General features: G+C 53.5%; 2 protein-coding genes across 7 annotated transcripts; one reads left to right on the top strand and one right to left on the bottom strand.

Moving 5' to 3' along the window:
* The first annotated feature begins 3,592 nt into the window (after nt 1-3,592).
* GRHPR (glyoxylate and hydroxypyruvate reductase) lies at nt 3,593-11,289 on the top strand. 2 transcript variants are annotated; one of them, XM_075931247.1, is made up of 9 exons: nt 3,593-3,753; nt 5,032-5,162; nt 5,917-5,989; nt 6,576-6,692; nt 7,390-7,478; nt 8,846-8,950; nt 9,941-10,076; nt 10,613-10,743; nt 11,025-11,289. In XM_075931247.1, exons 1-9 carry the CDS (start codon nt 3,689-3,691, stop codon nt 11,144-11,146), a joined length of 969 nt encoding a protein of 322 aa, XP_075787362.1. In that variant the 5' UTR covers nt 3,593-3,688; the 3' UTR covers nt 11,147-11,289. The 2 variants fall into 2 exon arrangements, with proteins under 2 accessions (XP_075787362.1, XP_075787363.1); XM_075931248.1 differs by lacking the exon at nt 8,846-8,950.
* Nucleotides 11,290-14,571: 3,282 nt separating this feature from the next.
* On the bottom strand, nt 14,572-23,401 carry ZBTB5 (zinc finger and BTB domain containing 5). 5 transcript variants are annotated; one of them, XM_075931243.1, is made up of 2 exons: nt 23,230-23,401; nt 14,572-16,945 (listed from the first exon to the last, which is right to left on the bottom strand). In XM_075931243.1, exon 2 carries the CDS (start codon nt 16,939-16,941, stop codon nt 14,914-14,916), a length of 2,028 nt encoding a protein of 675 aa, XP_075787358.1. In that variant the 5' UTR covers nt 16,942-16,945; nt 23,230-23,401; the 3' UTR covers nt 14,572-14,913. The 5 variants fall into 5 exon arrangements, with proteins under 5 accessions (XP_075787358.1, XP_006122436.1, XP_006122434.1 ...); XM_006122374.4 differs by lacking the exon at nt 23,230-23,401 and adding an exon at nt 22,121-23,078; XM_006122372.4 differs by lacking the exon at nt 23,230-23,401 and adding an exon at nt 17,079-22,112.
* Between the last annotated feature and the right edge of the window lie 1,014 nt (nt 23,402-24,415).

Genomic DNA, 24,415 nt, shown 5'->3' with positions numbered 1-24,415 from the left:
CGGACGTGATTCACTCAGTGCTGCTGGGAAACGACGACTATGTTGACAGTCCCGAGTAGAAAATGGCTAAAATGATGGACACATCCCGGGGCAGGAGCGGGAGGGGCGAATTAATCAATGACTTTCGACGTGCGTGGCGCACAGGACGTGCCACGAGGAAGTGGTGCAAATGAGTGTGCGGTGCAGCTCTGGCATTCGCGGTGCGTGGAAAGGGAGTGTCTTGTGCGCTCATGGCTAGGCCTCCACTCCAGCTTTCTGGTGAGGTTGGAGACCCCACGCACACGGTGAAATCCGAATGTGCACTGCGCAGGGGCTGTTGGATGGAGCCCGTCTCACCAGCGACACCGAGACAAATGGATTTCTCCGCTCGCTCTCGTCCAGCGACACGTGCTTGGGAGCAGCGCATGGTGGCCAGCTCCTGCGGCCCTTTGTCGGGATGGGGACGGCTCCCCCGAGCGAGGGGACAAGATGGCTTCCACTGATGGCCCATCCACAAGTAGGCTGCCCCCTCCATGGGCTGTTGGCTCACTCATCTGCTGCCCCCAGGGGAGGCTCAGGTGCCTTCTGAGCTCCCTCTTTGGCCCAGCACCTGTAGGGTTCTCCCGGACGCGGTGCTTGGCCCCGCATGGCTGTGCGGCAGGTGTGCTCTGGACACCCCATCACAGGAGGGATCACTGGGAATGTTGCAAGGAGGTCGGTGCCCAAACCCCATTGGCTGCCTAACTTCCTCAGGTTCCTCTTGCCTGTGTTGCTAACCCAGAGGGACCCCATGGACGTTAGCAGAAGAGCAGCCTGTTTCCCAAGGCCCTGGTGGAATATTGGCATGAGAGACGCTTTCTGCTCTGCTCACCTGGCTCCCAGCACTGGCTCTAGCACCTCCCAGGCTGCAATGCTGCGACCTCACGGCACCCGGGCGGGGCGGGGCGATTGCGCCTCTAGTCTCTGTTCCACGGGGACAAAGAGCCAAAGTGCTTCCCCAGCAGAGACTCACTCCATGGTCTCCCAGCTCCTAGGCCGCACGCTACCCACAGGGCAGCCTGGACCCGCAGGAAGCGGAGAAAGGAAATGGGGTTTTAGCTGCGTGTTGCAGTTCGTAGCTCGTTAGTTGCACGTCCAGCCGCGAGGCGCCCTCGTGCTAATTGCGGGCAGATTTACCGTCGCTGACGTCCTGCTCGCTTGGGCGGCAGAGAAATCCGCACAGAACGTGCTGTGCTGCTCGCGGGCGGCTCTTTCCGGGCAGAGGCAGGCTGGGTTTGACTAGCCTGTGTTTTGGTGCTGGCTGACACCTACGTACGAGTCACCTGTCCGGCCAGCCCGCGCACCACTGGTACATTCAGTGTCCGTGCACGGCCGTCGGGACACTAGAGCTGGCGGGGCTGTTCTGCTTGGCGCAACATCCGTGGTTCGAAAGCGGCTCCCCACGTTGGGAGGAAAGCTGGTGGAGTCTGGCTGTGACCCGGCCGTCTCCAGGTGACCTCTGCTGGAAATAGGTTTGGGGGCCGCAAAGGGAAGAAGTGGGAGAAGCGCGGCGTGAAAGCAGCAGCCTCCCCTGCCCCACGCTGCGTGGACCTAGCTCCCTTGGGCCCACAATGTTTCGACCAGGTGAGGGCGGGGCCTCGCTGGGCTGGGTGCTGTGCACAGCCAGGCGTTACATGGGCGCACGGGTGCTGTTACTACGCTCTGACCCAGTGGGCAGCTAGTTTTCAGGGTGGTGTCCATGAGGAGGAGGATCTGCTGTGTCTTCGCTGCAGTGCTGGTAACGCACAAGGCCTGTTTCCCTGGACGCAGCGGAAATCAGACAGGCGCCTGCTCCCACGCGCCAGTTAGAAGACTTTCAGTTGGCACTCGGCCCAGAAGCTCTCCCCGCCATTGCTCTGACCTGCGACCCGGGCTGCTCTGGCGCTGGCTGGAGCTGTTACCCCTGTGTGCCTGGTGTCCTGCACACGCGCAATGTCCCCCAGCCAAACAGCGCAGGGCTGGCCAAAGGCGCTGGCGGCGGCCTGGGGTTCATTTGCGGTAGCCAGAACTGTATCAGATGCCCCGCCAGTGGATTTAACCCTCATTACGTGCACGCGGGCCCAGCACAGCCCGTCTGAGGCCTGATGAGGCCGGGTCATGGTGGGGGGGGCAGGGCTCTGGCAGGAGCTGTTGAGGCTACAGCGAGGGAGGACAGGCCCGTGCAGGAGAGGGTCCGGAGCAAAGTGCCAGCAGGGTTGCTGGGGCCCTAGCTCGGGTGGGATAAGGCTGGCTAAGGCTCAGCGACGTCTCTCATGCGGGGCTGCTTCCGGAGGAGTCGCGCCACCCGCGGGCACTTCTGGAGGCCTCCCTCTCTGCTTGCCACGTCTCCGCGCCCCGCGGCCCCTCACCCTGCTATGAGCACCGGGCACGTTGCTGCCCCCGGCCGGAAGGCTGTGCCCTGGGCAGAGGGGGCTGCTCGGCAGGAGGAGGATGCTCCTTGGGGTCGGGGGGTGCTTGTCACGTCTGCGCTAGTGTCACAAGCCGGGAGCAGACGGCCGGGGCGAGGCAGCCGCTGGGAGGGGAGCTCAGCCAGCGCGTGGGGGATGATCGACGTTGGGAGCTGGGCCGGATGCTGCCGAAGCAAAGGCTCCGCCAGGGCCCTGTGTGCGGAGGGGCTCTACGTCGGGCCAGGCCTGGCAAGCTCAGCAGCCCCCTCTCCTCCAGGCACGCTGGGGTGGCCTCGCAGGGCTCCGGCTGAAAGCAGGCTGGGCGAGTCCAGCTCCTGCCGACCCCCGGGCAGATGCAACCTCCTCGCTGATGGTGGCAGAGCCCCGCTTCCATCAAGGGCAGCCCCTGCTCCTGGGGGGCTTTCTGGGGAGCAGGGCTGCGTGGCGGGGGTGTGACCGGCCAGCTGAGTGACCCGATCAGCCCCTGCTCCTGGGGGGCTTTCTGGGGAGCAGGGCCGCGTGGCGGGGGTGTGACCGGCCAGCTGAGTGACCCGATCAGCCCCTGCTCCTGGGGGGCTTTCTGGGGAGCAGGGCCGCGTGGCGGGGGTGTGACCGGTCAGCTGAGTGACCCGATCAGCCCCTGCTCCTGGGGGGCTTTCTGGGGAGCAGGGCCGCGTGGCGGGGGTGTGACCGGCCAGCTGAGTGACCCGATCAGCCCCTGCTCCTGGGGGGCTTTCTGGGGAGCAGGGCCGCGTGGCGGGGGTGTGACCGGCCAGCTGAGTGACCCGATCAGCCCCTGCTCCTGGGGGGCTTTCTGGGGAGCAGGGCCGCGTGGCGGGGGTGTGACCGGCCAGCTGAGTGCCCCGATCAGCCCCTGCGGTCCCCCCCCCGCCGGCTGGTGCGCTCGGTGGTTAGACGGGTTCCTTAGGGCGGCGGTTCGGGGCCCAGCGTGCCCCCCATGGAAGCAGGGGTCGGACTGATGTGCCAGGAGCGAGCTCAGCCCTGAGCTAGGTCCGCAGAGGCCGGTTCGACCCGCCCCGTCCCGGGGGCTGCTCCAGGCTGAGGTCGGTTCCTCCCGCGCTGGAGGGGCAGGGAGGGGAGCTGGGCCTGGCGCACACGGGGCGATGGGGGGCCAGGGCCCGGCTCGGGGGTAGCCCAGCGTGGGGCTGGGACCCGGCTCCAGCCGGCCCGCCCGGGCAAGGTGCACCCCGGGAGCTGGGGGCGGGTCCCGTGGGTGCCACCCCCGGGCTGCTCGGCCCTTGTTCTCCGGAGCGGGCGGGCGGATGGAGGTGTTCGTCAGCCGGCGGCTGCCCCGCGAGGGGCTGGCGGCCCTGGCCCAGGCCGGCGCGTAAGCGGGGCGGGGAGCCGCGCTCCCGGGGGGGGACCCGCAGCGCCGCGCGGTCCTGGCCCGGCCCCGCGGAGGCTGCAGCCGCGGGCGCGGGCAGGGGCAGGCTGGGGAGCGGGGCTGGCGTCCGGCCTCCGCGCTCGCTCGCTCGGGGCCCGGGGCGCAGGGTCCCCTTCCCGGGCCCGCGGCCCGCTGGGGCGAGGGATCTGCCAGGCGGAGCCCAGCTGCTGCACCGGCCCTTTAAAGCAGCCACGCGCCGCTGGCTCCTAAATCCCTTAGCCCGTCGCGGGGCGTTAGGCGCCGGACTCCCCTGGAGGCTTCCCAGCCCCCCCCCCCCCCTTGAAGAGACTCTTGAAGCGTTCGCCGGCCTGGGCCGGGCCTCCCGTCCTCGGGCACAAGGTCCAGTGCCCGGAACTGACCCGTGTGTGGCCCCGGGCCTGGCCCCGGCTCCCAGCTGGCACCGCTCAGGGCCCGGTCTGTGCGGGCTGCTTTGCACCAGGGGATCGCTGGGAGTTTTGCCATTCGCTTCGGTGGAGCAGGAGGCGGCTGCTGGGCGCCCCCCCCCCCCGCCCAGCTGTGTCTGTGCAAGGCAAAGGGCCAGGGCCAGGGCCAGGGCTGGCATTATGGACATGCAGTGCCCCCACCCCCGCAGTGCAGGGGCTGCGTGTGCAGAAGGCCTGGCGTGCCCTCCGCAATGTGCAGTTGCAGCCCCCCCACATTTGCAGGGATGTGCTCGTGGAGCAGGCTGGGGCAGCCCGAGAGCAGCAAAGAGCAGCCTGGGAGAGTGAACAGAGCAAGTAAACCAGCAGCCAGGCTCCTCAGAGAGGGCGGGGGCCTGGCTTTGGGTGCTTGGAGCAAGCTGGCGGAGCTCACCTGCTGCTCCAAGGGTGCAGACTGTGGCGTTCGCGTGGTCGTGCCTGTCCGCTCCCTGCCGGAGGAGGAATGTTCGTTGCTCCGAGCCGGGGAGAGCCCGCCACTGTTCTTTCTCCTGCCGCGGCTGCCGTTGTTGGCAGAAGGTGCGGGGCCTTCCTCGTGCCAGGTCACGGGTGGCTTGTGTGTGGCTGGGGCCACGGCTGGGTTTGAGCAATGAGGCGCCACCCTCCTGGGCTGCGGAAAGGAAATCCCCAAGGGAGGAGAAGGGGGGACCCTCGTCCCCCTGCCTAAGACCAGCGGCGCTTCCCAGTCCCAGTTGATTTCCCGTGGCAAGCCCATCCCAATGGCAGTCGGAGCGCTGGCTTGAAGGGGGCCGTGAAGCGATGGTGGCTTTCCTTGTCCCTGTAGCTGCAGCATCCAGCAGTGGGATTCGGACGAGCCGGTCCCCCGCGCAGAACTGCTGGCGGGCGTGGCTGGGAAGCACGGGCTGCTCTGTCTCCTGTCGGACCGGATCGACAAAGAGGTCCTCGACGCAGCAGGTGGGGATGGGCGGCAGCCCTCTCGTGAGTGGCCCTGGCTCGTCCTTTGTGTCTGGGCTGCCAGAGCTCAGTCCCAGCTCCTGCCCTCCGGCCCCTGCGAAGCACTTTGGCTGAGCCTCCCTTTGGTGCCGTTGATGTGAACCCTCCGCGTCTGGCTCCCCCGCAGTTGTAAGACATGACGCAGCGTGTCTGGCTTCCCGCTGGCCAGAACCGCCGCGTGCCATGAACACCAGCAGCCAGCATTCGCGGCCGGGCCCCTTGGCGTGCTTGTGTTTTCCCTGCTAGAAGAAACCTCTCTGCGTAGGGCAGAGTTCCCCAAGGGGTTTTGTTAAAGAATAAATCTGTCCTAGTTCTCCAGAAGTTACGCGCTTGGGGCAGAAATGCCTCGCTGCTGTTCCCTGGCCTGGAAACAGGAAGTCAGACCATATGGGCATAGTGGTCACCGTGGCAGACCGCTGTGATGCTCAGCGAAGGAGAAGACTGACCAGCTGTGAGGGGGAAAAGCAATGAACTTGACTAGGTGCAAAGCCCCGTCAAGCGTCCCTAGTCAGCTACCAGAGAAAGGGGTGTGGTGTTTTTGCTAATTCGCTTCAGTCCCAGCCTGTCGGGTGTTTCTGGTCACTGAGGTAGAGTGCGAAGGTTCAGACAGTAACGAGCCAGTCGCTGTAAGACACTGTGACCCTTGCGTTGTCCCATTGTCGTGTTTCTCTGCTCTTGAGCTGCAGGTTGTGAGGGCTGTCTTCCTGTTTTGCAGGGCCCAACCTTAAAATAATCAGCACGCTGTCTGTGGGGGTTGACCATCTGGCTCTCGATGAAATCAAAAAGCGGTATTTATTTGCTCCTTTGCGTGCTGACCCTTGACTGTGGCATGCACGTCCTTCCCCTGCTTTCTCCACTGGCGTGGGCGAAAGAAGCAGACACACTAGTTGGAACAACGGATGGGTCGTCTGGGGGAGGAGGGGATCGTCTGGGGGGGAGCCTTTGGGGCTTGGGAAATGTCAGCTCTGGGAAAGCCACGTAGGGTCAGATCCTCAAAGGAATAAATGTTCCTAACTCCCACTTATTTCAGTGGAGCCTAAATACCTTGAGGATCGGCGCGTAAGGGCCAGATTTTTCAAGGATCCCGTTTAGCACCTGGCTGCGTCTTTGTGCAGCTACGTAACTTTTAAACCGTGACCTGTGCTCGTGTCCCCGCCTGTGCAATGGGAGTAAGAGCCCTGCCCGAGCTCCTGGCAGTGTTGTGAGGCGGGATGATTGATTATTGTGTGCGGGGTGCTTGGCTAAGCTGGTGGGGTGAGAACTGGGGCAGAGAAAATGCCCAGCAGAATTAAACGGGGGTTTCAGCCAAATATAAACCAACGTGCGTGTTGTGTGTTAACACCTGCGGGCCGAAATGCCGTGTGTGTATTGCAGCGGAATCCGTGTGGGCTACATCCCAGACATCCTGACGGACGCCACGGCCGAGCTGTCGGTGGCTCTGCTCTTAGCCGCGTGTCGCCGGCTGCCAGAGGCGGTGGAGGAAGTGAAGAAGTGAGTATTTCCAAGGGAGGGCTGGATTCCGAGCTGTGCCAGGTCCGCGTCGCTCCGGAGTCTCTCCAGGCCCTGTGCGATCGATCTGTCCTGAACCCGAGCACGCCACAGTAACGAGAGGGGGTTAAACGGCTGCAGTGCCTGTGGATTCGCACTGGGCTAGCTGAGATCAGCCTCCTGAGCCCAGTGAGCTAAATGCAGTTAAAACAGTTAAGGGGCAGGATAAGCCCTCGATCTAAGGCATAACTGTGCTTGGGCAGCCCTTGAGCTAGCCATGGTCTGGCCATATAGAGGGGCCTTACAGTAGGTGAAACCGCCCCGTGCATTGTGCTGGCCACAAGAGAGCGGCTGGACGCACGTTGGGGGCATGCCCAGGGTTCACTGCACGGAGTCTGTTCCGCGTGCCCGGGGGCTGTGGGGAGTGGGGGACACGTCAGATCCGTCTTGAGGCTGCTTTAATTAGTGCTAACGGCGACTCAGAGCCGGAATGTTCCGGAGCCTGTCGTGGCACGTTCGCGCCGCTCCTGCCTGGTCGTTTCTGCGTCTCAGGCGCTAAGGCGTTTCCAGCCGGCTGCTTGTGGCCCGTGGGTTTCCACGGCGTTGTTCCGCTCGGGATTCGTTGGGGCCCTGGCCAGCCTGCCGCCAGCCTGGGAGGTGGAATCTGGCTGACCCGTTCGTGTTTCACTTCCTTGTGCAGTGGTGGCTGGACCACGTGGAAACCTCTGTGGCTGTGTGGGTACGGGCTGTCCGGTAGCACCGTCGGCATCGTGGGGCTGGGGAGAATAGGTAAGCGGCAGCATTGTGCACATCTGTGCTAGTATTTACCCCCGTGATGGAGCCCTGCTGACTGACCTGCCAACGTGGGTATGTGAGAGAGAGATTTAATCCAAGAGGAGACCGTTCACAGCTAGCACTTCTCCCCCTGAGCACAGGAAAGCAGAACTGGTACAGGCCGGCTGTCGTCACTCAGACCCTGTGCTCATGGCATGGTTGTACAACTGCCCCATAGGACAGAATGTTTGATTGAGATCATGTACGTCAGCACTTAAGGAGATGTTTGTGTCTCACTGTGTACTGTCTGTAGCTTTGATAACTTCCACTTCCCTTGCTTCCTGTGACAGTGAGGTGTGCCCGTGCAAACAGGGTGCCCTCAGCATTTGATTTAGCCTGTCTTAGCTAGACCCACTAAATCAAACCCCAGAGGATCAATCGCCAGAGCATCAGTCCTCTGGCAAGTGGAGATGTAGCCTCGGTTTTATCACAGCCAGAAACTTTCCTCTCCTTGCCTCTGTTTTTTGTGTGCGAGCATCCAAGCCCCTTTTCCAGTAGGGAACGACCCATGACTCAAATTCTCCAGCTCATTAGTCGCAGAATCTGAGGACTCCTGGCTGTAAATTGCAGTGCCTGTGGTCACTCGTGCTTTTGCTGAGCAGACGTTTCTGCTCTTGCCCGTGAGGTGGGGCGTTCGCGAGTGCCTTTGTGGGTGGTTACGCTGGCGCTTCTGCGTGTCCGTGCCCCATGGGAGCAGGCTGGGCATACTCACCACGGCTGCAAACTACATCGAGAGAGCTGTAAAGGACAGAGAGTTCTGAGGACATTCAGACCCGTGGCTCACGGGTCGCTCCCCCCAGGTGCCAGCAGCTGACTAAGCAGGAATCCATCTCTCCCTTCTACCAATCCGGGGGCAGCTGCCATCCGGCTTAGACCCTCAGCTGTCAAACATTCACCCGTTTCCACCTTATCAGGCTCCTAAAGCAAACTGGACTTTCTCTTGCTGCATCTCAGTTAAACAAATACCCCAAACAAAGTCCAGTGGCTTTTTCTTCCTCCCTCGGATTTTCTCGCCTGAACTTTGCTTCAGATGTAACGTCCCAGCATTCCCCTTGCTGCGGCTGCCTTGCCAGTCAAAAATGCGTTGCGTTCCGACAGAGCGGACGAGGGCACGTTGCCTCCCAAACCTCAGGGAGAGTTCTAGCTGGGGGCCTGGGAGCGATCTCTTCTGCCGGGGCAGGTCTCGTGGCAGCTGAGTGCACCGTGGCTGTGCCTGCTTGCGAGACGCAGGAGCAAGGACCTTGCTTTGGGCTGTCGGGCTGCAGGGTTCGTGGTGTAGCCCCGCAAGCTCCGTGTACAGAGACCTGGCCTCTCCTTTCTAGGGCAGGCAGTGGCACGCCGTCTAAAGCCGTTTGGGGTCAAGACATTTCTGTATACGGGAACCCGCCCCAAACCAGAGCGCGCCGTGGAGTTTCAAGCCCAGTTTGGTAAGAGACCTACGTGACACTGGAAAGGCCCCTCTGGAAGCAAAACTTTCCTCTGGCCTGTCGAATAACAAACGGAACAAAGAGTTGGGCAGGGAAGCTTTTGTCCAGGGAAACTAGGATTCCTCACGGCCAAGCTAGCAGTGCTGGCTGGGGAGCAGGGCCGGTGCTGGAACGTCGAGCACAAACACGTTTCGTAGATTACTGATTGCAAGGGGAGACACTGCCCTGGGTGTAGTCTGGGCTCCGTTGACTGGGGGGGGGGGGGGCAAGATTTCATCCCAGATCTCTTAGAAATAACTGTCAACTCCCAAATGAATCTCTCGGCAGACATATTCACCTCTGAGCTCACGTGACTGTTTCCCTGCCTGTACTAAAGGCCCCTCTCTGCACGGTGCCTTGCGCACGATCACGCCCCTGCGTGCACTTTGTCCTCCAAGTCCTGCGCTCTTGTCCAGCTGTCACTCGACAACGTAAATGGCTCCACAAAAATCGGTTTCTGTTGGGTCAGTTTTTTTTCTTTGCAAATTCCGGTGAATTCTCCAGATTCCGCTCCTCCCTTCTTTGGAGGAAAGCGGAAAGAGTCCTGCCTTCCAGGCCTGGCAGAATTCCCAGCGCTTTGATTAGGAGGGTACTATTTTGCCATCTAACATGTACCGCCCCCCACGCATGTGCAATGCACCCGGCTCTGGAGTGGAAGACTGACTTGCTAGGCACGTGTACGTTTCTTCTGTTGGCTGATGAAACCTTGTCTAGTATTTATTTGTTTCAAGTCCTTTAAAGTATGGCACCTTGTCCCTAGGTTGGTTTTTGGTTTAGTCCCTGTGGTCTGTCCCGGTCGTGGGGTGGGGGGCTAGCAAGGTCTCCCAGAAGCACTAGGCACTGACTAACGGCTGTTTAATAGCCATGGGATAGTTCCCCAACTAGTGAACACAAACTAGGCCGGCCAAGGAAAGGCATGATGTGTGTTTGGGCTTTGGGTTTTTCCCTCAGTCCCACTGGCCAAGCTAGCGGAGGAGTCGGACTTCGTTGTGGTCACTTGTTCCTTAACTCCGGGCACTGAAGGAATGTGCAACAAGGACTTCTTCGGCCGCATGAAGAAGACGTCCGTGTTTATCAACACGAGCCGGTGAGAGTCCTGCCCCGCCCGCTGTAGCCGGACTGGCTGGTGAGGGGAAACGGGTACGCGAGATACTGCTGGGATCATTGGCGCTTGCAAAGCCCCATGGGCGCCATCTTGGGCCCTCCCTTAGGCAGCGGCTGGGGCTGTTCCCACGGTTAGGAGGGCTTTCGCTGTGTGGCGGGCGCCTCCAGGGGCCGTTCTCTGGGCTGGGAATGGGGTGGCCCCATCACTGACGGGCCCCCGGGGATAGGCCAGGTCAGACCCACGCTTACCACAACTCAGTCTCTGGGGGTTGGGCTGCAGCGGGCCGAGCTGCGCCGGCTGGTAGCTGGGCGCAGGGAGTGCTGCGATGGCGCGTGGCAGAGCGCCCCCGTATGTGGCGTGGCCTCTGGCGTGGCCTGTCCAGCCTGGGGCCCTGCAGGGTGAGCTGCTCCGGAGAGCACGCGAGTGGGTCAGGTGGCGCGGGGGCAGTGTCTGTGTCCCCGCGTGTCTGGCTTGCGCGGCGCAGCACCCAGTTCCTCCAGCCCTTCACTGCGTCCTAGGGGAGCCGTGGTGAACCAGGAAGACCTGCACCAGGCGTTGGTGAGTGGCCAGATTGCCGCGGCTGGTCTGGATGTCACAAGCCCGGAGCCGCTGCCTACAGACCACCCGCTGCTGTCCCTGAAGAACTGCGGTGAGCCGCCATCTCTGCCCCTGCCCCCCCACCCCGTGCTCCCCTCTCTCCCTGCCCGGCCTTGCAGAGGCGAGCGCAGGGGGCTCGTGTCGAGGGGGTTCAGGGTGGGGGAGCGCGGCGTGCTCCGGGCCCGGCACGGGGTTGAGGCGAGGGGCTAACAGTCCCAGGCAGGGCAGGGGAAAGCACTGGTTCCTGTGTGGGGTGCTCCCAGCCAGGCAGAGGGGGAGCCCTGTGCGTGGGCTCGAGGCACGCTCTGACATCCGTCTTCTCTCCCCGGCCAGTGATTCTGCCTCACATTGGAAGCGCCACCTTTGCCACCCGGAGCGCCATGGCCGTGCAGGCCGCGCACAACCTCCTGGCTGGCCTGAGGGGGGAACGCCTGCCCAGTGAGCTCCAGCTGTGACGAGAGCCCGGGACAGCGCTGGCTCGGCAGGGCCCGGCCTTGGAGCAGCCGCAGCGCCCAGAGCAGCAGGACGACGCAGCCTGTGGCAAAGCTGCTGCTGGTGCCTCGCAGCATGTAGAACTGATTAAAGCAGGCTGGTGTAACACGCTGCCTTGTGGTGATTGGGGGCAGTCTGTGCACTGTGCTACTGCGAGAGAACACCCCGGATTGGGGGGGTGGGGGGGGACAGAGCAGCACCCCTCCACCCCCCCCTCCGGCTAGACATCTACTCCCTGACCGCTCCTTCATCCTCACCCAGCAAGACCCCTGCCTGCTGCAGGGGGTAATTGTCTGGCCACAGGGGAGGCTGTAGGAGTGGCTGGGAGTAGGTGTCTGGCCAGGGGTAGGGAGGAGGAGAGCAGGCTCGGGGATAGGTGTCCGGCCTGGGAGGGGAGGGTGCAGGAGCGGGCAGGGGGTAGGGGTCTGGCCAGGTCAAACTTGGTTTGCTTGCTCAGCACCAGTGGGGCCGGGAGACACCCAGGCTGGTACATGTCGATTCTCCACAAACTCCCAGCATGCCAGTCAGGATTAATTAAATCAAATCAGGCACATCAGCACAAAAATGTTGTGTTTATTTTCAGATGCATCTCAACTCTAAACATACTGATAGCTTCACATGAGATGGCACGATAGTGCTTGGCTAGTAAGTCTGAACAGAGGTGGGGTGAGGCTATTTTTGCAGTTATGAGGTTTGGTGATTAGCTATTGCTCATTGTACAGGGTGGGTTAGCTCAGTAGTAATTGTTATTCTGAGATATTGCTTCATATAGGAAGACCAAGAAAGCAGACATGGGTTACTGAAGATAACATAGATCCTGCTATACACTACAATTTGATAAACTGAAAATTGTTTGTCACATCTATTTTTTTTCTTCCTTTATTGTTGTTTCTGAAGAGAGCAGCCCTCCCTTATTACCTATGGCCTTGTTGTAAAAACGGATCCAGAAGTACAATTCAATATAGGGTTCATTTACATGTTCCTATTCATTCTTAAAATTAAGTGCATTCATCATCCCCTCCACATCTTCGCTTTCTTCCTGTGCATGGGAGGGTTTTAGAGACAGAGGCTAGATAAACAGCTGGAAAATAAAAAAATAGTTTTGGAACAAAACTGGAAAGGTGAGAGATTAGCACAAAGGCAGCACAGCAACACAAGATTAAATTAGAAAATAGTGTATTGTATTGGTGATCCAGTTTTAATGAAGCTGCAGTGAGACTGATTAGTTCAATGCTATTAGTCTCTTTACGTCAAGATGATTATCATAAAATGCAACATTTTCTAATGCTCTTCATAAACTTGGCACATGGCCTTGGTGCCTTTAAAAAAAACCCAACAGTCAAGGGACTATGAGGGTTTTAATGAACTGAATGTCATTCATAACAGTTCATGTTTCTGCTTACCTTAGGAGCTTAAACTGCAAATCAAATGTTAACAGACCACAGGCATTTTCTCTCTCTCAGGCAGATACTGTTTCATACATAGCGCCCTGGCTCCTTTGGTATTGACCATGATTGTTAGTTCCCACTCTCCAACTGTCTCAGTCACTAAATACTAGACTAGCTACAGAACTGAGGAATAAGGGTTTAATTTTCAGCTTTCATTCAGATAAATCCAAGTTTTTTCAGGAGTTCAACATCTGTGTTAAAAAACAGCATACATTTGATTCAACTCCAACAGTAAAAGTACACAGAATGCGTTGGCTACATACACTGACAATGTGGAAGTTGTAAAGTTAGCTAATCCACAGCAGCAGCAATATTAGATGCTCATGATCTCTCTTCTGATTATGACAGATACACTGACCAAAATTCTGCAAAACAGAATAACAATGGTCAGGAGAAGTGCTCCAAAATGTTAATAGAAACCTAGTTTGCTGAACTCCAAGAGTTAGTTCGTATACATTAAAGAAAAAAAAAATCAACACCCTCAACTGCAAAGAGTATTTGTTACAATGATATCAAAGAGGAGGAAATTAAAATAAGATTCTGTGATTCACTGGAAACAGATTACTGAACTTGTTTTTACAAGGTGTACAGTGCTTTTTTTTAAATTAAATTTGTGTTGGATTTTTACTTGTGGGAAAATACACATATACTTCTCTAAATTGAAAAATTAGAGTCAACTGCAACATTTTATACCGAGAGGCATATGAATATGGCAAGACAGGCTCTCTCATTCCTCACTCTTCCTCAGATCAAAGTAATCCATGGTTGAGAGGACAATAAGTGTATGGAGAAGGAAATTAAAATGCCTGAAGATAAGAGCATCAGAAAAGGATAGTCTGCTTACACAATAACTTGGATCAGATTGACTGTCAGCATCTGGAAAGGGTAAGAGACTATCTTACACAATAAGAGAAGCCACCACAAATTATATCTCCCATTTAAAATAAAGTAGACAATAACAAGCTCTTTTCAGACATCTATGTATATGGAATTTTAACATATGAAATACAAGTTGGTTAAAATACTGCTAAGATAGCACATACAGGACCAGTACGTCACTTACCACTCATTACAAGTCTTTACAGAAAAAATGGTGGAACACCTAGGAGAGCTCGCTGTATTCAAACTATATACACACACATCTAACAGTCCAAACGTTACTTGTCTTGGACTCCAGGTAAGCACCTTTGTTACAGTGTCCATCACAGGAAAACAGCCAAAAATACATTCAGAACCTTCTACAACAATGGGCCGCAGGGTGCTCCCCCAGGGCTGCGTGCAGCCTACTAGGGCTCCGTGTGTGGCCTTTCTTTACCATTGCCCGAGCATGGCATTGCCAGATTCTGCTGGTTTCTGACCGTATAGGTTTTTTCTACTGCTATTACTAAAGTGGCACGCATGGGCACGTGAAGCGAGGTGAGTGCTGACTGCACAGAGTTACTGAGAGCCGGGTGCTCCCTCCGCATCCGAAGTGCTGCTACAGTTCAATCGGCACACCCTGCTCATTCTAGGTGGACAAGCTGCTCTCTGCCGGGAGACCCTCTTGGTCAGGACAACCTTGGAGCCCACTGAGATGATGGCGGGCTACTCGAGGCCCACTCACTGGCCTAGGATGCCCATCGCCGCTCTACAACTAATTTCATAATTAACGTTTTAAAGCATTTTGGGTAGACGGGTACATCCAAGATTATTGTTCTTTAAGGATATGCAATCTGCATTAGTAACAGTAGAGAGCTCTTTGCATTTCTGTTCACACACATCATGGATCAACTTACTTTACAAGTTATTTAAACACTTTCACAATTTTACAAAAATGCCTAAAAAAAAGTTTGTACTTGTTTCTCATCCTTGAAACATGCTACTGTAACATGATTAGGAGCTGGCTACATTTTCACCCTTTCCGTCCTAGCTCTTCCTCCCCTCCCGCTCTCCCGCCCCCCCCCCCCCCCGGCAAAGGAGCTACTTGGTTTTAGGGACTGTAGCCCCTATGAGCCCAAGACCTGCATTTACATAATATTTAATACTTCTACAGTGCCTCCTTCAGAGAATCCCAAAGCGCTTCCAGGCAGTTGTTTAGGCCTCACAACACCCCTGTGAGGTAGGTATGGTATGATCCCCATTTTACAGGACCAAGACTTTCTGTATGTGTGGCACAATCACACGTAAGTGTTTACTACAAGGGCAGCTTCTTATCCTGCGATAGTGTTAATATTCCAGACACAAGCTAGTCCATGTTCTTACAATTTGTATTGGCATGATTTATATGGGCTTGGGGGGGAGGATTAAAGCAAAGTGCTGGGTAGGTTGCTGCTCTGCCACCGCAGACAGGTAGTTTTGGAATGTTTATACAAATGGCTGGACTGGCTAAACCGTTTGCCACACTTTAAACAGGCATAAGGCTTTTCTCCTGTGTGCACACGGATGTGCTTCTTACAGTCTGTTAAGGTCAAGAAAGTCTTGCAGCAGATTTTACAGGCATATTTGCGAGCACCTTCTACAACCAAGACATTGTGCTCAGATAAGGCCTTCTTACATTTTGAAAGAACATCAGCAGATGCCCTAGTCAACTGCGGTGGCCCAGGCTGGGAAGGATGTCCATTTTCAAAAGAGGACGTGCTCCCATTCATTATCAGCTGGGAATTAGATGGACTATCTTGCATTTGGGAGCTCCTAACAGAGGTCACAACAGGCATTTTGGGGGCTATGCGACGGTAGCCAGGAAAACTACTAGCTCCGCCCCTTGGAGAGCCCATCATTGCCCTAGACAAAGAGTGTAGTCCCAAGCCGGACCTTGGAAAGTCCATCCCAAACTGTTCCGCTGCCCGGTACCCAGAAGTCTGTACACAAGGAATCCCCATTACATCCTGCATAGGCCTGACAAAGTGAGAGTCTGCAGGTTCATTGAATGGATTCTCCACATGAGAGATAGTAGCAGAGGAATGACCGTTATTAGGCCCAGACTCGGGGCTCATTAAATAAGAGGCATCTCCATCCATTCGGCAATCACTGGTTGTGTTTGGAATGTTGTCGTCATTTTGATTAGCACCAAAATTGCCACCTCGGCTCTTATTTAGGAAATTTGAGATACTGAAAGTAGACTTGTGTTCCAGGTTATTTGACACCTCCAAAATATGGATGTCACCAACCCTATCGGTACTAGATTGGGGGTCAGAAAAGCTGCGATCGCTACTTTCAGGACTCAGTTCTATCTTTTCTGCACTCACTACTCCTCCTTCTACTTCAACAGACTCGCTGCCTTCTGCTTGGGAAGTGACATCGCTCACTTCATCTTGAGGCTCTGGGGAACTCAAGGGCTCAGATTTAACCACCACCCGCATGTGTTCTTTTTCATTGAGGCTGATCTCTGCGTTTTCACACTGAAAGTTATTTTTCTCAGACACCGCTTCCTGGTCAAAGCTCGTCTCCACTTGTGTTGCTTGAGATGCCATGGACATTTGTGAAATGTTTCCTCCACTGTTGTCAGACTGGCTGGGCACTTGGGCATCTTCTTGGGCACCAAAAGACTGATCAAACATAATGGTATTATCCTCTTGGGTATCAGCAACAACATCAGCTTTGGAATTGTCCACAATCTTCAGAGAATCTGGTGAAAAAAATTCTTCCCGGGAATGGACTACTGACTGGCCGCTCTCTGGGGCAACATCTGAAATGATGGACTCGTCGATGGCAGGCCTGATTCGCTGCCTGGCCCGGTCTTCAGAAGACTGTTTACGCTTGTGGAGGCGCCGCATGGGAAAAGTCGTGCGCTGCTCTATGTTACTTCTCATGGATGAGCTCATCGTATTTTGCTGCTCCTCTGTGTTCTGGGTGGAATTCAATGCAGAGCTCACAATACTCAGTCCAAGCTGCTGAAGCATGAAAGATCTTTGCATGCGTGCATTTTGTTCTTGAACTCTGTCGCTAGGTGGTGACATCGGCAGAGTCCTCGTCGTAAGGTAGTGCTTACAAGCTTTAACAACAGAGTTCAAATGTAAGTGAGAAGCTGCCAGCAAGACATCCATAACATTGCTCTCTCCAAGCATGAGTGTGGAGGTGTACATCATGTCAATCAGAGCAGCAAAGGCCTCTGCTGTCACTACCTCACTGTCCAGCTGGATCATGTTCATGGTTTGGTCTCCCTCTGCTACAGTAAACAGAGCTCGAAAATGTGTGCTGCATGCTGCCAAAACAGAGCGATGGGCTTTGAAGTGCCTGTTCCCCACCACAATGACACAGTCACAAAGTTGACCATGAAGACGCTGGTAGTTTAGCTGTTGAAAGATTTGCTCAAAGTGTCCTGGAAAATCCATGATCCTACAAAATAAAAGAGGAAAATGATGTAAGACAAAAATGGCTGAAGTTATATTTATATCACAGTGAGCCAAGGTATACAATTTGAAGACAAGTGGTTCAGAAGCAAACTATCAATAACTGATCTTTTACTTACCACCACATTACTGTATTATTTATGTTGGCAATGTTGTGAAGGAGCATAGGATAACTGCAGCTTCTGCTAGACTCCCTTACTTTTTCAGGATTTACTCTAACGTAGCTCCCAGCTAAGTATTGTGCATATTGGAGTAATTAACGCAAACTATAGTTAAAGTGTCTAATACCTTACATTATAAAAACCCCACTTTTGGTTGCTTAGAACTTCACAACATTTTGATCTTTCAGATGGAGATTTCCATGCCAAGTGTCTCCCTTGGGCTAAATTTTGTTGGAAAGCGTTTGCCGAAACAGGTCAGCAGTTTGAGAACGAGATTAGGAGAAAATATGTTGTTTCCCAATACTAAGGAAGTTATTGCAACCATTTCACTGAAAAGCTTTAGCGCCTCCATATACTTAGAAGAAAGGGTGTGACATTGTTGGGGAAAACAGAGCGAGAAGGTTAGAGATGTGCTTCTTGCAGTGCCAGTAAAAATTCACCCAAGCATGGCCATGCTCTACAAAATCTCGGTCAGCACATGGCCAAAGACTGAATGTGGCAGTTCAATTCTCTGAGGATCCCACCTTTACTGAGTATACTCCAGGATAGCTCTTTCCCTGAAATTGCTCCTGCGGGCAGCCAACAAATCTGAGATTAGGGAACCTGTTTTGCCTGGGTTCTCAATGGCCTCAATGCTGGCACCCAGGAAGCAAGGTGGAGGAAGCTGCCATCCAAAATGCAGAGAGGTGAGGAATAAGTAGAGGTGTTGCCTGAGTCAGAGGACAGGAAGAAAGTCAGGAGATGTGGAGTAAGAACCAGGTGGATTGGACAGAAGAGACAAAGGGGCAGATGGGAGACGGGGAATAGACAGAAGGATCTACAACCACTATGTAACACTACCTTACCAAACCTGGAATTTAACCCAAGAGTTTTTTGTCTCTGCATTCCTCTGCTATCTATCACCAAAGATAATGGTTTATTTACAACCATTGCCATTACTCCACTAACTCAAGTGGTAGAGGACTGTGCTGGATATAAAAGTCCAAATCCCAATCCTCATCCAATTGGAGGATCAGTGCATGTATTTAAATGGTATCGTGTGGACCCAAATTTAAAAAAAAATAAATATAGGAAGTCACATAAGATTCACATTAGAAAAATATAAAAGCTGCAATCAAGCACTCAAATTAGGAAATGCTAAAATTAAGGTTACACAATTCAGCTCCTTTGCGTGTCTCCATAATAAGAACTTCACAAGATAGAATTCCTCATCCTTAAGCACTCTTTGCTCCAAGATGTGTGGTCTGAACATCTGGTCACAATGAAACATTATTTGCTTACTCCCAGCTGACTAAGTGATCTATATTGTTCTGTTTCAATCACCTCTCCATTATTTAATGGTCTCAATCTTTGGGTCATCTTCAAACTTTAGGAGTCATGGTTTTACTTCCATAGGGCTGAGAACCAATCCTAACCTATTAGCTATTTAACATGTACCATGTCCATTTTATATAGTTCTAGGTCTAGTTTCCCAATCAAAAGTTCACAAGGCACCGAGTCCAATACCTTACCGAAATCTATTACATGTGTTTATACGATGCCTATCGCAATGGGAAAACAAACAAAAAAAAGCAGTCTCGTAGCACTTTAAAGACTAACAAGATGGTTTATTAGGTGATGAGCTTTCGTGGGCCAGACCCACTTCTGACTAGGGCTCCTACATACTAGAATACAAAAACAACCAAGCTTGTCTTTTTTTTTAAAAAAAAAAACAAGTTACTTTGACAAGATCTATTTCGCCTGTGATATCATTAATGCCATGTTCATTGGTGTTAATTAAGTCACACTCATAATATACTGAATCAGGAAGATAAGACGAAATACTGAATAACTACCCAACTAGTGAAAAGGGTAGGGACGCTGTGTGGGAAAGGGGAAGTACATATATAATCAAAGATTATCAATGCATATACATAAGGGGACCAAAGAAAGATTACACAGACAACCCTATCCTGGCATTTCCTAGCTTTTGTATGCTCGTCTTTGCACCCTTAACCTTCTTACAAGTATCTATAATTAAACTGAACAAGGAATTTCATGTACAATGCCAAAGGCAAAAATAGAGGAAGAGTAAGCATGGCTGTGTGGTTAAGGAACCAATCATGACTTAGATGTGTGGGGAGGGTCAACACTCCACTCTGCCACAGATTTCTTGTGTGACCTTGTCAACCCACTTAACTTCATGCCCAAGTTTTCCATCAGTAAAATGGGCATAATATTTCCTTTTGCCACCATTTCCATCCATGCTTATTTAGACTGCAAACTATTCAATTCATGTCTTGCCTGCTATGTACATACATACACCAAGAGCTTGGATCTCATTTGGGACCTCTGGGCACTAACAGATTAAAGAAGCCTTCTAGCATCAGGAAGTCTCAAACATGGATTCTAAGCCACTACTTTCTTCAGAATGTAAGCTTTCATTTCAACATCTAGCCCTCCAAACAAACGTACCGCTGTCTTTGTTCATCTATAGACTGCTCTACTGTTCAAGGCTGATGTCCCTTCTGACCTTAAAGTCTATGAGGAACCATTATGATCATCTAGTCTGACCCCCTGCACAGTACAGGCCACGGAATCTCACCCACCCCCCCTAGAATAATCCTCTCCCCTATATCTCAGATATTGAAGCCTTCAAATACTTTGAAGGCCCCAGATGCAGAAAATCCTCCAGCTGTGATCTGTGCCCCATGCTACAGAGGAAGGCGAAAAACCTCCAGGGCCTCTGCCAATCTACCCTGGAGGAAAATTCCTTTCCGACCCCAAATATGGCGATCAGCTAAACCCTGAGCATGTGGGCAAGACTCACCAACCAGACACCCAGAAAGTTCTCTATAGTAACTCCTATCATCCCTCCATTGACCTATTTCCCACTGATAATGAATGGTCAATTAGATACCAAGATCATGTTATCTCATCAAACCATCCCCTTCATAAACCCATCTAGTTTAATCTTGAAAGCAGATAGATGTATATTGCTTTCCCAAGCAGCAGCAGCTCAAAGACTCGTGAGCTTCGCAGTTGCTATTCAGAACTTTGTAGGTAGAAGTGAAATCATCTAAATCTTTTTGCTACTGCTGCAGTTCTCCCAAGCAGAGGAGGCAGATACTGGAATTGTCTTAAGGAGGAGATGAGTTGACCTCACCAAAAAGGAGATGGAAGGAAAAAGTAGAGCACCAAACACTTGATGGAAAAGAAGGTTCCAAGCTTACAGAACCTGGAGACCAAGACATCTCTACAATCAACTATCCAGAGAGCCTCAAACTTATTTTCTAAAGCACATGCTCTATGAATTATTTTGAGGAATTTCTCACCCCCATATAGCACAGGCCACAGACTAGATGATCACAATGGTCCCTTCTGGCACTGAACTCTATGAAACAGAACCTAGGGACAGAAATCCCAGTATCCTCAGCCATCTCAGCAGTGGTGTTGGTCAGTGAGCTTTTCACTACAGTATTAACCCTGGAATTCTCCCAACTCATATGCAAACAAGGGGAGAATGGTAGTAAGATTCAGGAGAAAAACACTTAACTAACCTTAATAGCAAGGCTCTATTTTCTCTGCAAATACTTTTTCCACTGACCTTTCTGGTCCTTCTAGCTCAGGACACAAACAGCGTTGCACGTTTGAGCAACTGGAACGTTGCTCAACAAGACAAGTAGAGTTAAGATTTGGGATTTAAATTCCATTAATACAATTGTAAAGTTAAACAATTATTCAGCATGCCATAGTCTGACCCTTGCCTAAAAAAAAAATGTAATTTTTCCACTATTTGTACCTTTCTGATTAAGATGATAACAGGGGAGGTTTCTTAAACAATCAAATCAATAGTAATATTATTGCAGGTTACCAGAGCCTATAGTACCAGCTAAGACAGGGGTGGGCAAAAGGGCCTCTGTGGGCGGGATACAGCCTGCCAAACAAGTTAATCTGGCCTGCGGAGGCCCTGCCACATCCCTCACTCCCAGGCCAATTAGGGCCTGTGGTCAGGGGGAAAGTCCGGGGAAGTCTCCTTCTGCCCTGCAAGGGGCTCCACACTTAAAGTTAACCACCAGCTGCTGCTCAGCTGGTTGCTGACTCTTAAGTGCAGAGCTCCCTTGCAGGGCAGGGCACGAGAGACTTCATATGCTCCCCCTCCACAGGCCCTGATTGACCTGGGGGCACCACATGAAATCTCCTCCCACTGCCAGGGGCATGGGTGCCTAGAGGGACTGGCCATCTGTTCAGAACAGCTAGGAGTTCTCTCTGAGGGGTCAAAGACTTTGCGTGCTCCTCCATCCCCAGATCAATCAGGATTTGTAGGTGAGGAAGCACAGGAGTCTCCCGGCCCCGCCACTTCAAACATTTCTGAAGTGGCCCCCAGTCAAAAATTATTGCCCACCCCTGAGCTAAGAGGACTGGCAAATCACGGAAACATGCATCTTGGAAAAGGAATACAATTTGAGACAAGTTTCTAATTTAGTTTACTCAAATCACACACTTGAATAGTCTCAAATGCATACAGAGTCATGCGCTATGCACACTCATTGTGTGTGTACAAAATTCCGGATACATGCATTCCATTATAAATGAGGAAACAATTTATTTTGATATAGGCAATAAATATCAGGTATTGAGCTTTACAGACGTCACTTCTAAACCAAAGACGGGTAAAAGGAATTTGACCTCACCAGGCAAGCCTGAAGTTTCAAAAAACCACAAAGCTAATCTGAAAGATTCCCAATGGATGAATACTTGTTTCAGGATCAACTTAAAATACATACATGAAAAAAGTAATGTTTTTATTTTAATGCCTCTTGCAGGCTAAGATCAAGTGTAATATCTGGTTTTTTAAGAATGACAGAAGTCAACTTAAAAGAATGGCTGTTTGCAAAAGCCGAGAGCTAACAAATAGGTTTTAATCACAATTTGGCTCTGGGCATAGCAATAAAAGTAGCAATGTGAGAATTAAAAAAAAAAAATCAACATTATTATACCAGTTATCCTTTTGGACATACCTGATCACTACTAAAAGTACTGATCCAAACAAAGATTACAAACAGGACCTATAGTTCTGTAAAAATCAAGAATGCTGTTTTCTCTCTTTCATCCCTCAATCTTTGTTTTATTTTATTAAAATAAGCCAGGGAGAAAAGTTTTCCAGGAAGCTGGTGTTCAGTGAATTAACTCTTTAAGCAAAGAGCTAAATAGGTCACTAGTCCTAAAGCTATATCCTGGTTAAACAAAAATCTTAGTTTAGTGACAGCTAAGGCTGCCTTTCGACATACTCCACCCATCTGAACACCTTAAGAGCATGGAAATAAAGTAAGGGAACCCCACCTCCTGTATTGTGTCACCTTTACCCTGCCAAAAACACTATCAACATAATGCTCCACCAGATGAGGAGGAGCAATATCTACACAATGAAACTGGCAGCCTTATTACTGTATTAGGTTTGTGGGAGTTTCCTAGGAGGTTGTGAGGGAAAGGCGGAGGAGGGAGGGAGGGAGGGAGAGCTAAGACAGGGTTGGTGGTTGCAGTAGCCCAGGGACAGCCTGAACCTGGCACCTCTCCCCTGGCCCCAGACTCCTCCTCAGACTTCTGCATCCCACCTTCTGCCCCAGCCCCGAGCCCTGCCACTCTCGGCCCCCGCACACGGCTGCTGTACGCACACTAATGGGGGGGGGGGCGTGCTGCGCCCCTCCAGCAAGAGTCATTCTGCGCGGGGGCGGCACCACGCAGAGGGGGGGCGGCTGCCAGGCACAGGGCAGGTCCTAGCCGGGGTGATTGTCACCCCCCCGCACTCATTGCTCGGGGTCCCCAGCCAAGGGGGGTCTCGCTGCAGCGCCCCTCCCCCGCCGCGGTGCGGTCTCCGGGCGCCAGGTCACCAAGAGTCCGCATGCGATGGGGGGGCTGCGGGCAGGGCGGTCCCCGCGGAGGGGGGGCAGGTGCCAGCGCGAGCCCCCCCCAGCTGTCACTCACCCGCCGGCCGAGGCCCCGCCCCGCCTGTCTAGCGCTCGAGACTCGCCTCTCGCCGCCTCCCAGGCCCCGGCGCATGCGCACGGCCCCCCCGCCCCGAGAACAAACCGCCGCCCTCCCCGCCGCGCGCCGCCCGGGCCCGCCTCACCCGCGCCGCGCCCCCGCCTCCCGCGGCTCCGGGCGGGCCGGCCCGTCCTCGTCGGCCCCGGCCGCTCCCTCGCCAGCGCGCTGCGCTCTCCTCCCCCCGCCGCTCCGGACACTGCGACGGCCTCGCCGGCAGCAGGAAATGACGCCATCACTCCGCGGCCAATCAGCGGAGAAGGCGGGGGGGGCTTCCCGGGATGCGAAACTCCTAGCCAATCATAGGGCTCCGTTCGTTGCCCTTCCCGCTTTGAGGTGTCGGCTTAGCCAATCGGCCACCCGTTTGCTGAGCACGTCTATCAACAAGCCCTTTGCTGATTGGACAGGCCCTCCAAGAACCAATCAGAATGTGTTTTCAATCCAGGCCCAGGCTCTCGAGCGCCCTCTGCCGCCCAAGCAGCTCCCAAGAGCCCCAGCGCCCCCTCCCGCGCGTTCATTGGCCTGGCAGGCCTGGGGCAGCCGCAGAGCGCCCGCAAGGGACCCGCTGCCTGGAGCCTTGGGGCGGGGCGGGGGGCGGGGCCCCCTGCTTTCCAGGACAGGGGCGCGCACAGCCTGCAAATGCATTGGAGCAAAGGCTGCATGGAGCCCAGTCACCCCTGGGAGAACAAGCCAGAGGGCTAGAACCCCCCCGGCCAACCACTAAGGCACAGACACGCTGTCTGCAATGCGTGGCTACTCTAGATCGCTCCTTTCAAAAACGACATGCCATGCTGCATGCCAATTTGTAATAGTTCTTTGTCTCCCCTCTCTTTGGGTCTTCAGCAGGGTTTGAATCCCAGACCTTTTATTAATAAAATCCCAGGCTTTTATTATTTGAACTGAAAAAAAGGAATAATTCCATTGGCTGGTGGCAGCAGGCTCCATCCTCTTGCACGAACTAGCCAGTGGAGAGGAAAATAGGTTCACATTCTAGTAAGCGCATGAGTTTCTTCTTTCTATTTATCCTTGCAATGTGCAGTACCAAGGTCTTCCAATGGATGCCAGTAATATCCCAAATGGCATCGTGCAATATAGGCCAAGGAGGAACAGTGGTAGCTCCTAAAGGATTTTGCAGTCTCCAATTCAAGTACCTGTATAGTGCAGCTTATTTTAAACAGAAATAATACAGTGTCTTATTTTCTCTGTACTATCAATTTTCCTTCAGCCATGGGGTACAAAGTGACAGATTGAACACAGGCTATGAGAATAAGAAA

Source organism: Pelodiscus sinensis, chromosome 6, assembly GCF_049634645.1.
Source record: "Pelodiscus sinensis isolate JC-2024 chromosome 6, ASM4963464v1, whole genome shotgun sequence".
In the NCBI taxonomy this organism is placed as follows: Eukaryota; Metazoa; Chordata; order Testudines; family Trionychidae; genus Pelodiscus; species Pelodiscus sinensis.
The sequence above is the reverse complement of the archived record's forward strand: the minus strand, read 5'-3'. Positions and strand labels throughout refer to the sequence as shown.